This window comes from Anser brachyrhynchus, assembly GCF_964034855.1.
Source record: "Anser brachyrhynchus genome assembly, chromosome: 10".
In the NCBI taxonomy this organism is placed as follows: domain Eukaryota; kingdom Metazoa; phylum Chordata; class Aves; order Anseriformes; family Anatidae; genus Anser; species Anser brachyrhynchus.
In genome coordinates, this window is record NC_137705.1 from 18,003,953 (window position 1) to 18,018,535 (window position 14,583).

Consider the following 14,583-nt stretch of genomic DNA (forward strand, 5'->3'; position numbering starts at 1 on the left):
GGTAAAAGTAGGTAAGCACAAAACATAGATGTGCTGCTCCATCAGTCTTTCTCTAGGTTGCAGTAGGAGCTCAGCGCTGAGTGGCATTTCTATGTTTGCACTATATTTAAGAAAAAGGTTTTAGATAGCAACATACTACCAGTTGTTTATCTAAGTGATTTCTGAATGACACCTGTTTCATTATGTATTTAGACTTAGGCGATCACTTAGAGTGCTGTTCTCATGAAAATTGGGATAAGTTCAGGAGGAATATCAACCTGTACTTAGTTCAGGAAGAGAACTGGGCTTGAGAAAACATGGTCTTAACAAAGCTATGGTTTAAGGCCTGTAAAAAATACATTTGTTTCTGCAGTAGACTTAATATCAGGACAACTTGTAGCCCTGGCTGTTGTCTGTAGCCAGTGCAGGCAGATGAAGGTTTCAGCAGACAACTTGAGAGCAGCATCCTGTGTTCAGATACTCTGAATTACCTCTGGAAGAGCCTTCATCATTTAAATATATTCATTTTGGGGTTAGATTTTGAGAGACTACAGTCGCACTGAGGCAGTTTATTCTACGCTTTTTTTCACGTGTTAAATGCTGATTCATCTTTAATTTAAATTAAAGATAAATTCATATTTGGAGCACTGTTTCTGAAGGAAGAAGTGGCAAAATCTCCTGTTTTATTAAAATACGAGTGATGTTTAGTATAAAAAAGACAAAAATATTAATGAAGTTTGAAGAAAAAAATCAGTAAAACAATATGTAAGCAATATATGTATCTTTTTTTTTTTAGCTGAAGGGATCAGAGCTACAACTTACACTTGTCAGAGGTGGTGTGTGCCAGTGTGTTGGTCCAGCCTGTGCCTACGTCAACCTCAAAGTTTGTGCTAATGGGACCGAGCAAGGTAGGAATGTTATATATTAAAATGAGAACAAACTAAATGTACTCTGGAATTTTTTTCTTAAATTTGTTTACAATTTTTTGTCAGTGCAATTATGCTTTGTAACATGTTTGTATTAATGAAGATAACTAACCTGGTGAACATCTTGGCGTACAGTCTGCCACTTTTTAATCAATGTAATACTGGATTATAATTCAGCAACACTAACTTTGTTAATAAAAACAAATATAACTAAATCTGCAATACATTTGAGTCAGTTTTCCTGTTTTCTTCTCTTTTCCTCTTTCTACAAAAATTTCTGGAAGTACGTAGAGTTGTCAGTTTTAAATTAGCTTAGTAATTTGCTGGAAGTCATTAGAAAAACTCATTAGAAAATCATTGAAATTCATGTTTCTTCCAAACTGTATCTTAATTTCATAATTTCTGTTTTAGATGGTGTGTTGCTGCTGGAAAATCCAAAAGGAGATAATACCTTGAACTTCACTGGACTTGTAGATGCTATCTCCTGCATTTTTGGTCTTAAAAATTCAAAACTGACAGTTTTTAATGGAAAAACAGGTAAATGGAGTATGACAAGGAAAATCGAGTCTTCCTAGCAGCAGCTAGGAGTTATTTACTGTACAATTTACACACACATATATAAATATATATACACACACAAAATTGACAGGAAAATGTTCAAGGAAATATTCTGCTTTATAATACTTAACTTATGAGACTGTGTTTGTAGTCACATTAGAATGTTTCCAAAATCTGCTGCTAAAATGATGCTCATCTCTTCTGTTAACCTATTTCTTTAGCAGCTTTCATCAGGACAAAATCTGATTTATTTCAGAAAATGTCTCTATCGGGTCCAGGCTATGCTGTATGTTGATGGCAAGCTGTCATCAGCTTTTGCATGATTTCATTTTTTTCCCAATGCCTCAGTGGGCAGGGTGAGAACTTAAACTGAATGCAAAGTGTACCTATGTATAGAGAAAAAATCGTTCTATTTTTCACCCTAGAGAAAGCTGAGGATCTCTGCATTTTTTTCTTTTTACGAAAATCTATTGAATATTTTTGCAGCTTGAACTTTACCTCTGTTAAGGCATGAGAATATAAAGCATTTTCTATGGATTATATATAGAGTTGCAGGTTATATCGTAGTTCAGTTCATTACAAAGATAAAATAACTGAGACAGAGAAACATTATGAAAGATGTTGCAATTAGTGATTCTGAGATCCTACCAGCAAGCTGGCATTCTCTTCTCTGAGATGAAGATGCTGTTTTATTATTACATTATATGTAATATTCCAGTACGTCAGAAAAAGTGACATCTTAAAAATCAGCACACCGAGAACAAAATAATATTAACCAAATGTTTTAGTGAATGAATGCAGAATGCAGAGTACTTGAAGTGTCTGTGCTGTGATACAACTTCAGATAGGTTTCAACAGTAGCAGTAAACCCTTTTTATGTTCTTAGGGTTATTTACAGGCACATCTTGGAGTTCAAACGTCATTTGTTGGTTTCCACACCATTAACAACATAAAGTCTCAGATGAGTGACAAAGAAATGATAAAATAACACAAAAATTGAAGTTTGATGGCTGTAGAAACCTTTGCTAGTGTTTTCATGGAAGTACTAGTGAAGCAACATGTAAGAGGAGATGTTTTAATTGGCTTTTGCAAAAGGCTGTTTTGGGTTGCACGCAGGACTGCTGTGCATCACCAGTTTGTCTGCCAGTGATACCAGTAGGGGAATAGTCTTACCTGAGTCTATAATGTTCAACATGAACAGCTCTAGTTTTGTGACTTGTAATTTCCTCAATGTATGTTGGCAAGAATGTTTTGGGCCTTTTCATATCATAACTTTCTCTGATGTAATCCACGTAGCTTAATGTGGTAAAAGCTCTTTCCAAGTTGTGCTCACTTGACCTACATGGTTTCTCATATGAAATGATCATTCTTTGCTTTCAGTTATGGATGATATACAGGAAACTTTGGGTCCCTCAGAATCTTTACCAAGTTTATGTTTTAAAGGAGGAAATGGCATTCCTTTAAATCATTTTCCAAACAGCAGTGATACACTTCATAGCAGTACATGCCTACAGGGATGGATGTGTACTAGTATGGTTCATTAACCATCGTGGATATTAAGACATGACCTGCAAAGGCCAAGAAGAGTTGGGAAATTCTCACCTCATTGAGATGATAAGCTGTTTGGATCCTTATTTAGTTTACCCCTCCCTCAAATGCTTTTTTCTGCTGTAGTGGCGAAGGGTTCATTCCTTTCCTTTCCGTGTTGCTTTTTCTGTTTGGATTTGAACTTTCCAGCCGGGCATGCTGATTTTCATCTTTTACTCTTTGTAAGTGGTCAGGGCAAAGAGGGTGTTCTCCCTGCCGATTTGTTAATGACATGGAAATTCCCTTGGAAAGATCAGATTATCAAATTTACTTTGGCAGAAAATTTGAACAAGTATTGATGAGCAGAAGATGATGCTCCCAACGGAGCCAGGGCTGAATGCAAGCACTTAAAAAGAAAATAGCTCTTAGGGAAGTTAGAGAACAGAGCTGCAACTCTTGGTGTCTGGTTCAATTCAGATGCAATCCCTTGGCTTTATCCACCCAGCCTTTGCTTGGGTAACTTTAGGCGAGGCCTCGCCACAGGCCCAGGGGCTCCTTAGTTAAGGCACGGAGCTGGTATTGGCCACTCTCTGAGAGGAGTTGCAAAGGAAAGGTCGTGCACTCTGGACAAATTGTTGCTGAATTGGTCCCACATGTGTTAATAAAATTGTGACCCAGTAAAACCATATTTCTGGCTGCTTGTTTTCCTTCCTGTGGTTTCTAGGCCCCTCCACTTTACTTGCAGTAGTTTATTATCTTGTTTTCTAATTGTAATGAAGATTTACTTAAGGTTGCATAATGATATAAAATCAGGCTGTTCTTGTATTAAGGCAGGCTAAAATATGTCAAGGCCCTCTTTCTCAGTAGAACATTGAAATAATGAGATAAACATTTCCTCCCCAGCAGTGAATTGATGTATTTTGAGTAACTGCACAAACACCGAGCAAGGTTCTGGGATTTGTAATGGTCTTCAGAAACAAGAACAGAATTTGGCTCATTTTACTTTTTTTTCGGTTTAAGTCATTTAAAGGAAAGAGGGTGGGCTCAAATTAGATCATAAGAATAGTTGTCTGTGACTTTCTTTTTGTTCTAGATAGCTGAAAACTTTATACACTTCTTACTGTGAACACTTTCTGAGTTGCACTCAGCTTTCAAGGAAGTAGCCCATATTGAAAAAGACCTTTTAAGACAAATCTGTTTTTCTTAGACTATGTGAGTCCATAAATCGTTTAGGGTTTAAAAGAAGGCAGGGAGGGGAGAAGGGAGAGGGTGGAACTGAGATATAATTTCCCCAGAAAAACTTCTTAGTCCATGTCTTATTCTGTCTTTATGATTTTCAGATGGCTAACTATTTTTTGTTTCTTATCATTGTTTTTGAACATGAGTTCAATAAGATTTTATTATTATTATTTTGAATTTTTAAAAGGCCATGGAGGCCCTAAGGTACCTTAGCACTTAAGTCTCAGCTGCAGGGAGAACTGCCTTTAAAAGAAATTTTAATATTGATGAGCACATTTCAACATCTGCTTCCTTTCAAGAGTATCATAATATATGAGGAAATGATCCACTTGACTCATTTATTAGTTATTCGAGTCATATGAACTGAGTCTATTATATGATAGCACTGTCCATGGGATCTTCCTTGTGAAAATGGCAGTGGTCCTGTAATGCAAAATGCTCGACGTGTTAAATGCGCAAATCGCACTGACGGCTGTTTGTGCCCTGCTGACCTGCGTAGACCTGCACAGATCGTGGCCCCTGTGTAACGTCGGTGAGCTGTGAGTTACGGGGGGTCTTGCTCCGTAAAGCTCCCTGCTCACTGGTGTGGTCTCACAGCTATTGCCTAGTAATCGCAAGTGAATGGTAAGCAGTGCCATGCCGTGCCGCTTTAGAGTTATGCTAGGAAAAAACTCTGCTGACTCCTTTTCTTGTTACTTACCCTTCACGTGTTAGTTGCTTTTTCTTGCTTCCTTGTAAGTAAAACCCAAAGCAAAGCTCCTCCTGGGCCTGCTCCTTGACGACTGGTTAGTGTTAGGTCAGAGGTTGGACTAGGTGATCTTGGAGGTCTCTTCCAACCTAGATGATTCTGTGATTCTGCTCCTCAGACAAACCCGGAAAGTGTTCAGTTAGCTGGCAGATGACCACTATCTTACAATACATCCATTACTTCATTTGTAAAAATTCAATTTTAGATGCAGCAATGAAGTTTTTCCTTTTTCTTTAAAGCTTTATACATTTTTTTTTAGAAAAAGATGATTTTTAAAGGCTAGGGATTTTGTGCCGTTAAAACAGAACGCTGAGATTTCTTCATAATATATTTCATAATGTGTAGACACTGCAAAACCTGAGATTTCTTAAGTCAAAATTTTTTCTTAGATGCAGTCTGAGGGTAGAAATGGCAAATGTTCTTTTTTTCCTTCTCTACGGCAGTTTCATAAACCTTCCACATTGCATTGTGCTTTGTTCTCTGGCAGCTGGCATAATTTCTAGAGCATATAGCCTGTGATCATGCTTTACCTCTTTTTTTCACTTTTAAACTTATAAATTTCCTTTTTTTTTTAAAAAAAAAAAAAAAAGGCAATTTCTCCCTCTTTCAAATTCATTTAGAGGAACTGATGGAAAAAAGCTTTGTAAACCGTAGGCTCTGTGACATGCAAACAGTACTGGTAGGGAAAGAAAACCTGTTGGAAGGAGATGACATGTGCCTGCTCTGTATACACTGTGCAATTTTTGCAAGATAGTAAATTCGTTAATTCTTCCTAGATTTGGTCTTTGGAGTTCTTCTGTAGCTGCAATAAAGAGGGATGTTCTTTCTCTTCAATGTTGAGCCTGTCAGCAGGTTGGTGGTGGTGATGTTTTATCTCTCTGGTAGACAGGCAGCTAGCTGTTCGTGTAGGTAGTGCGGGATGAAGGCTCACATACCTGATTTGTTTCTCATCTGAGTGCTTCCAAGGTGCTGGTATTGCGTCTTAAATCCTTTTAAGAAAAAAATAAGATGCAAGTCCTGTTTTGTCTCTGATGTCCACCAATTTCTAAATATGCATGGCTGGAGTTATCTGCTGAATCATCAGCTGTTGTTGACATTAAATGCAAATATCAATGCAAAGGATGTTATTCGTGATCTAACCAGCTACTACTGGTTGTACACTTACTGTTATCTGAAGTTTAATGTGGGAAGTGTCCCAGCATTGCGTGGTAACACAAATCCAGCCCTGCTTCAGCTACTGAAGTACTACTACTCAGGGTAGACGCAAAGATCATAGGTCTTAATGTAATGAGAAAGAAATGGTTGGCTTAAGTGAGTAACTTCTTGCTTAAGTTATTTATAAGTAATTGTGTCATGTATTTGTGTGCATAAGAAGTGGGATGTAGGAACTGATTTCCATAGCAGATTAGGTACTCTGCATTATTAAGAAATACTTTTCTTTTTCCCCCTCTGCATAAATTCTACTTGTCAAACGGGAGAAATACTCTTTCTCAAGCAAGCAATTGCAAACACTTCCACAGAAGAATCAGTTAGAATGACTCTGTCAGCTAACTGAGCAGGAGCTGGGCCTTGGCTTCCCTGTAATGGCCTGCCTGGTCTCATTTTCTTTTTCAGAACTGATAAATAAAACTGACTTGCTTACTCTCAGTGGAAAGACTCTACATGTGACAACAGGGTCAGCACCTGCTGTGACCAACTCTCCTGATGCTCTTCTCTGCCAGTATATCAACTTGCAGTTAGTAAATGCAAAACCACAAGGTATGTTGGATACTTATTTCTCCTTGCTTACAGGCTGAGGTTTTTCTGATCTAAGTTTCAGATGCCGTCTCTTGATGATGAAGATATGTATGTCTGTTTTAATTTGTAGATGGTGATTTCATTTATTTTTCTTGTAGTGTGTACTTTCTAATAAACACAATGATTGTTTAGCTTTTCTTTACCTTTTCATAAAAGTGAAGAGCCAGTTTGAGATAACGAATGGCATTTAAACATGATCCCTTCAGCATTGTTTCCCTGCTCCTGACAGTCTGCTCACCTGTGCAGCTTATTTTAAAATGCTGAATCTAAAACTGACCAGAAGTGAATAGGAAGATGAAAGATAAGCCTGCTCTTTACCTAGGCATTGTAAACAGTCTGTAAAACATTTCTTAGTGCTATTTAAAAGCCAAAGGAATTGTATTATTAGTTTGGTCTGGAGTATAGATAAGTGCATGTAATTGTTTTCCAGCTGCTAATCTACTAGGCTGCTTCTGCTTTGAAACCTTTCATTGGAAAAGTTGTGTTCTTGGTAACTCGCTCTTCATCTCAGATCCTTTCTGGACTGCCTGTCCATGTGGATTCCTACAGACACTACTGGGAACCTACCTGGGGCAAAAAATGCGTTTTTAATTGGGGTTTTGATCATCAGAATCCGTTTTGGGAGTTTCCATAGTTGTTAGTGGTCTGTGTGTCCTTCTGAAATACTTTGTTTCCCAGTTTCCAGGTCCTCAGTTTGACAATGGTAAAGAATTCTACAAGGTTTTCTTTTGTTTGTCAAGCTGTTCATAATCACTTACACTTATGAGTTTATATTTTATAAACTTATTTAGTGATTATTTGTAGGTAAGCTGGTATGGCTAATTCCGAAGCACTATAAAGAAATGGTGATGAACTATAAGAACAAATCCTAAATTTCAATTTACCGAGATAAATGAAGTAATATCATTCCTCATCAATAGTTATGTAACTCTTTATCTTGTTTAGAATGTCAGAAAGGAACAATGGGAACTCTTCTAATGGAAAACCCTGTTGGTCAGAATGGATTAACGTACCAAGGTCTTCTATATGAAACAGCAAAAGTTTTTGGGCTCAGAAGCAGGAGGCTAAAATTGTTCCTGGATGAAGCACAAACTCAGGGTAAGCACAAACATTTCACTTGCTTGTTCAAGGATACTTGGAAGTTTTTTGTTGAGGAGCAGCCAGTATAACCCTGTAACTGAGGCCTAGTTTAATTACTAAATGCATTCTATTTACACATTGGCTTCTAATATTGCCAAGTAATTCAACAATCTATTTAAAAAAATTCTTTGAGCACGTAAATATATTAGCAAGGTCAAAGTTTTAATGTATTTCCCTTATGAAATGTCCAACACCAAGTTTTTTTTGCAAGTTTCTTCCTGTTGAAATAGAAAAGTCAGACAGAAATGGAGCTGGTGGTTACATGCTGCTGTGACTCAGAGTGAATCTCTTTCTAGAAGTGAGTCAAAAGTGTGGATATTTTAAGAACCTTTTCAAATTCTTCCTGTAATACTCAAGTTGCAGATTTTTTCTCCCTTCTGGAGAAAAGGGTCAGAGGAGTATATCGGGTCTTTTCAGAGTAGTTTGAGTAGGTCAGACTTGGTTGAGTATGGCAGCAACATTTCATTTGGAGTACTTGGGAAGTAGGAAGCTTTCATGACAATCGCATACCTCAAGTGCTAAAGAATCTTTGAAAAACACAGTCAGAGGGGGAGGCTTAGAAATTTCTAATTCATGACCTGTAGTGCTAAAAAGGTGGACATGAGAAGGATATGGAACTATATTTGACAGGAAGAATGGATTGGAAACTACATAGTAAAAGCAAATAAACAGAACCAGGTATTTCTCGTATACTCAGGAAAATGCAACTTTGAATGAAATCATGTAAAGGATTCTGTCTCCCTTTTATCTTACTGGCATGATTTACAAGCTGCTTGGGAGGGTGTGGTGGTTTTATTCAGCAGGGCAGCTGATCTCCACCGCAACTGCTCTCTCACTCTCCCTCCTCAAAGGGAAAGGGGGAGAACATATGATGAAAAGTCCTCAAGGGTTGAGATAAGGACAGGGAGATCACTCAATTACCATGGGCAAAACAGATCCAGCATAGGGAGATTAATGTAATTTATTACCTATTACTAACAAGGTAGAGCAGTGAGAAACTCAAACTAAAAACACCTTCCTCCCTTCCACCCGCTTCTACGTCCTCCCCCTGAGCGGCACAGGGGGGCAGGAATGGGGGTGGCAGTCAGTCCCTGACACTGTGTCTGCGCTATTTCACGGTCCCTCTCTGCCCCTGCTCCATGGGGTCCCTCCCACGGGATGCCGTCCTTCCCAAACTGAGCCTGCGGGGGCTGCCCACAGGCAGCAGCTCTTCAAGAACTGCTCCCACACAGCTCCGTACCACGGGGTCCATCCATCAGGAGCAAACTGCTCCAGCACGGGGCCCCCACGGGCGGCAGCTCCCCCCAGACCCCCTGCTCCTGCGGGGGCTCCTCTCCACGGGCTGCAGCTCCGGCCCGGGGCCTGCTCCTGCGGGGGCTCTCCATGGGCCGCAGCCTCCTCCAGGCCACATCCACCTGCTCCACCGGGGGCTCCTCCACGGGCTGCAGCGTGGAGATCTGCTCCGTGTGGGACCCATGGGCTGCAGGGGGACAGCCTGCTCCGCCAGGGGCCTCTCCACAGGCCGCAGGGGAACTTCTGCTGTGAGCCTGGAGCACCTCCTGCCCTCCTGCTGAACTCATGTTGGGGGCTGAAGGGCTGCTTCTCACTCCTCGCTCTCCCAGCTGCTGTTCCGCAGCAGGTTTTTTTTCCTTGTCTTAAATCTGCTCTCACAGAGGCACAAATGACCTTGCTTACTGGCTCGGCTCTGGCCAGTGGCAGGTCCCTTTGGAGCCAGCTGAAACTGGCCCTTGTCTGACATGGGGCAGCTGCTGGATTCTTCTCACAGAGGCCATCCCTGCAGCCCCCTGCTACCAAAACCTTGCCACGGAAACCCAGTACAGAGGGATAGATCACACACAACCTAATGACATCAGGTTACCTGCCCAGAAGTTAACCATCCTGTTTAAACTAGTTTCCAAATCTTTCGAATGGGTTGAGCTTCCTCCTGAGGTACCTGTCAGCTGCTGTAGGAGTGCAGCCCTCCAGTGTAGCTGCCTTAAAACTAGGGTTAATCCTAAAATGGGTTGCAGAGATTAAAATTAGCATAAGTAGGGTGTGTTTTGTTGTTTTTATTGGAGGGTTGTTTTATTTTTTATTTCATGTGACCTGAACTCCGCTTATTCAAAAGCCATTTTGTAAGTAAAGTGAATCTCAAATGCTGATGAAACTTTCTAGTGATAGTTTGAACTAACGCTCAGAAGAACATGCTGAATGAGGTTAACGAACAGAAGTGTAGAGCAGTGTTTAGAAACAGCACAAGGTATAAGAACTAAGTATATCAACCACACTTTGGTTGCATAAACAAAAAAGGTATTTATTTGTACAACTTTGCTGACTAGGAATGTAGCCATTCAGGAGTTACTGATGTTATACTTCTTGATTTTTAGTTTCTATCACTGTTAGAGGGCAAACAGGTTCACGGCGGCATATGATTTAGTTAAGCTGCTGAAATAAGTATTGTATAAAAGTTTCTAGCTTTTAAAGTGTGCAGTAACTGACAAAACAGAACAATATATAGCCATTAAGTATCAGTTGAAGTAAGGATTTTTAAAATGCCTTTACCTAAAAGGGAAATCAACAGAATCACTGTAGCATATTTGTAGTATGAATTCTCCAGAACTATTTAAGCTTTAAATAGTGTATAAACTGATAATTCATGATGATGTGAAAGATTGTTTTTCTTAAGTCTTCAAAGGCCAAAATACCTCGTTTGGTCATTTTGAGGCTCAGAAGATAGAGAAAATGACCTCGTTTGGTCATTTTGAGGCTCAGAAGATAGAGGACTTGGTCCTGGAGATTTATTTTTGTAGCTAACACATGCTTATGCAATAAAGTTATGTTTCCATTATCTTAGGTTTAACTCACCATGAAGATTTTTTCATAGCTTTCTTTATGGTGTAAATACTGAAGTGGCCATACTTTATCTTCACATCTTTTTAACTGATAAATGCTGCATACAGAACAAATCATATTTTGATGCCCCTGGAAGATATTAGTTCAATTAAAGATTGTGTGTATAGTTGCTATTTTGTAATCCCTTGTTTAGCATTTTATCAATATATTCCAAGGTCTTAGCTTCAAAACTAAAATTTGAGTCTTTTTTTGATGGTTTACTCTGAAAATAAAAGCTGGTAATAATAATAATAATAGTTTCTATTAACCATTTGAAACATTCAATGATAATGAGCAGTGAATAGAAAGGCTGAAGTCTTCTTAAAAGGGAAAAAATAATAACCACATGACAGAAAATGAGTTACCGGTTTTTAAAATACTACCTTTATAAATTTTGTCAGGCACAGGAAGTTGGGCATCTGGTCTCTATTGCCCGAAAGCTTGCCAACTTTCCAGAAACAAATCTGTTCCATCTTCCTTTTGGAAGACTGGAAAAACATTATTTAAATTAGAAATCCGAATAGTTTAGTTGGAAGGGACCTACACGGATCAAGTGCAACCAAATGTCAAAGTGGTGAGCATTGCTTATTCCTAAGACTGAAACATGAGTCACAGGTAACTGGTTAGGAGATATTTGGGGTCCGGGCAATACTTCTGGCATGCTAACTGCAGAGCCTTCCTTCAGAGGGACTAGCACAGAAGAGCGTGTTGTTAAGTTTTGTTGTTGAGTCAAGTTTCCAATTTCTAATAGTAATTTTTCTCTTAAATACTGCTGAAAGAAGTAGTTTCATGTAATGTCTCAGTGTTCAGGGACTGGAGATTTTGGGAGATTTGTTGTTTTTCATTTTTTTTACCATGCGAGTTGGCAATCATGGAGTAAAATAAATGAATAAATGAACAAAAAAAAAAACACACATAACTTTGAGACCAAGTTCATAGTTTGGCTGCTTCTGCAGACCAGAGTAACTTCTTTACAGACTGCTGTAATATTTTCATGCAAAGGAGAGGAAGGTTAATGAGGGAATAAAGCCCTAATTGCTGAATTGGATTATACCTCTTAGCTCTGTGGATGGGTATTCAGCTGCTTGAAGCAGAGCACTGCACTGGAGGAGAACTCCTTAAAAATGGAACCATCAGAATCCATATGGACTTTTCAATTATTTAATTGATGGCATTTGAAGTTTGATGCAGACTATATCTGCTCAGTCTAAATATGAAACAACTTTCAAGGAAATATGGGGGCCTTAATGTTAGAAGGAAAGTACGTGTTGGTACATGGAAACAAAACTTGTTGCTGCCTTTTCTAGAAACAGTTTCCACTTGGACATCATGTTACTGCAAATTAAACTGCTTTTACCTTATCTCTATGGCTGTGCTTCACAGACTTGCCTCCCCCCACCACATGCGCTGTGCCTTGGTCTTTGTCAGCTGGACGCGAGCCCAAGTTAGAGCAGGATGAATATCAGACATCAGCACGGTGATACAGTGCAGTACACTAGAAAATTGTTTCCACAGAAAAAATACCCAAATATCTGAATGTTATTAATCTGTCACTTGTACTAACACCAGTGCCAGAATTTAAAATTATCTTTTATTTGCTTACGTTGTCTGTAGGGATTCTAGTGTGCAGTTACACAGTAACCCCCAAATTTCTTTTGCTTTGGTTTCAGTGTATGTATTTGTAGTTACCGCTTTGAAGTTTCTTACCACTTTGAAGTTTCTTAGTAAAGAGACCTCTGGTATATTTATTATTCAGATTGTTTTGAATACTGGGAGGTACAGCTCTGGAACAAAAGTATTCTGCTCTGTTATTGGTGTAGTTTGCTACAGCTGGTGGGTGTTGGGAAATACTGAGCTAGCAAGCATCTTGCTTCTTGGAAAAAATGCTTTCTGTACAGTGGTAAGAATAGTAAAAGAGGTTTCCAGTTCTCCCCTTCTTTGTAATTGTAAGGCATTGTTTCTTTAGCTGTCAGGCAGGATTACTGGGTGCATGTTTTGTAAGTAATTATAAACTCTGGATCAGCCTGTTAGAAATACGCTATATCCATAAAAGGGTTGTTGGTGATTCTTTATCCTACTATTGTTCCAAGGTATATGCAGACAGATATGAAAAGACTTAAATCGATCTGGTACAGTATGAATTTCTTTAGGCATATTTTACAAGATAGCATCTGCTAAAAACTAATGTTGCTACTACAATCCTTGCTTTACGTATACAACTCAAGTTGTATGCATCGTCTTGTACTCCTTCACAAGCATGTTGTTCCATCTCCTGTAAGTGATGGGATACGAGAGGAGGTAGATCTCTGCTCTGTCCTATATGGCTATTCTTACATAATGTTTATAAGGGACTATGGTTTTCAGTGCATTGTGCTGTGTTGTTGACTACACATTATTGCATTATAAAGCAATTTTCTGACTAGATGCTGTTCTCTGTGGATATGAAGCTGGGAGCTGTGGGCTGACATATGCTTTCAAAAAAAAAAATTCTACTTTGTAACCTAGAACAGTGCCTTGAACTCTTGCACTGGTGATCCTGACATGTGGCTTGTGGCAGTTCTTTAATGCACTGTGTTTTAACAGAAAGGAATTTGAGCTGAGCAGTTTCTGTCCAAGTCCCATTTCAATTGAATGAATAGAACTGTCTGAGTAAAGAAAAAATGCATTAAAATGCATTGATAGTTTCACTTCTTGAAAAGAACACTAACTGTCTTCCCCCCCTTTTTTTTTGGTTCAGAGATCACAAAGGACGTCTCCATGAAGAACCTGAACATGAAGACTGTATATGTTCGTGTTATACCCACCACAGCTGAATGTTGAGGATTCCACTTCTATGAATAAGACCATGCAGACTTTTTTCCACAAAAATGAATTTTAATTGGATTAGTATGCTTTTAGATTAACATCCAAGTTGTGTATGGTACTTTTAACATCTCAGATTGCACACAGGATGTTTTCTACCAGTGCATGTCTAATATGCTGCTCTTTGGTTTCAAATACAATGTATTTTCATTATGTTACCTTACAATATTGTAAAAGCTGTTCAAAAAAAATGTCCAAACTCCTTAACCCTAGATATCTATGCAGTAATTTGCCTGAAAGAAATGGGACTAGTACCTCAGTGATGCTGTTCTCTGCCTGTCCTTTATGCAGGGGGCATCTTTGATTTTTCTAAACCATGGGTTACCTACAAGGCTCTACGATATGTACACCGTGTTACAATAGCTTTGAAACTTACTTAACTTGAATGGTTACCCAAATGTGTTCATTCATACTAGCTGGATTTTCATGAAGTGTGTGGTTGTTGATTTAAAATGCTCCTTACGTTCAATTGTTGGAAAAATAAATTTGCTTCATCTCCCAACTCACCTCCCTGAGTTCAGAGTACTTCAGTTCCCTACAATTCCCTACTTCCCACAGCACAGCATTCCATATGGATCAGGTGAAACCTCAAGAAACTTGAAACCTGAAAATGTCCATACTGAATGCTAATGACTGGGTTGTGATACTCTTGGGTTATGGGGGTTTTATTTATTTTGGGGTGGTGGTGGTGTGTGCATTTGCTTCAGTTTCAGATTTAAAAGCAGGTTTTAGAAGAAATTTGTGTTGGGTTTTCAGTTTTTATAAAGCTCAATCCTATTTTGCCAGATGTTTTAGTGTTAACCTCTATGTCTATCAGCGAGTGAAACAACAGGCAACCCTTTTATGGTTGAGGATGCTTTTGGCTAGTTTTAGATGACTGAAGTCATGTTTAAGTTGCACCGCATTTCAGTAGTT

The 14,583-nt window shown here is 38.9% G+C and overlaps 1 protein-coding gene across 5 annotated transcripts in view; it reads left to right on the forward strand.

Annotated features, from left to right (window-relative positions):
* Positions 1 to 14,174, forward strand: part of IARS1 (isoleucyl-tRNA synthetase 1) — a 127,401-nt gene extending 113,227 nt beyond the window's left edge. For all 5 annotated transcript variants that reach the window (XM_080606622.1, XM_080606620.1, XM_080606621.1 and 2 more), the window contains 5 exons: positions 776 to 887; positions 1,317 to 1,442; positions 6,592 to 6,735; positions 7,720 to 7,872; positions 13,544 to 14,174. In XM_080606622.1, coding sequence (XP_080462748.1) covers positions 776 to 887; positions 1,317 to 1,442; positions 6,592 to 6,735; positions 7,720 to 7,872; positions 13,544 to 13,626 — 618 coding nt within the window. In that variant the 3' untranslated portion in view covers positions 13,627 to 14,174. The remainder of the gene's footprint in view (positions 1 to 775; positions 888 to 1,316; positions 1,443 to 6,591; positions 6,736 to 7,719; positions 7,873 to 13,543) is intronic.
* Positions 14,175 to 14,583: the final 409 nt, after the last annotated feature.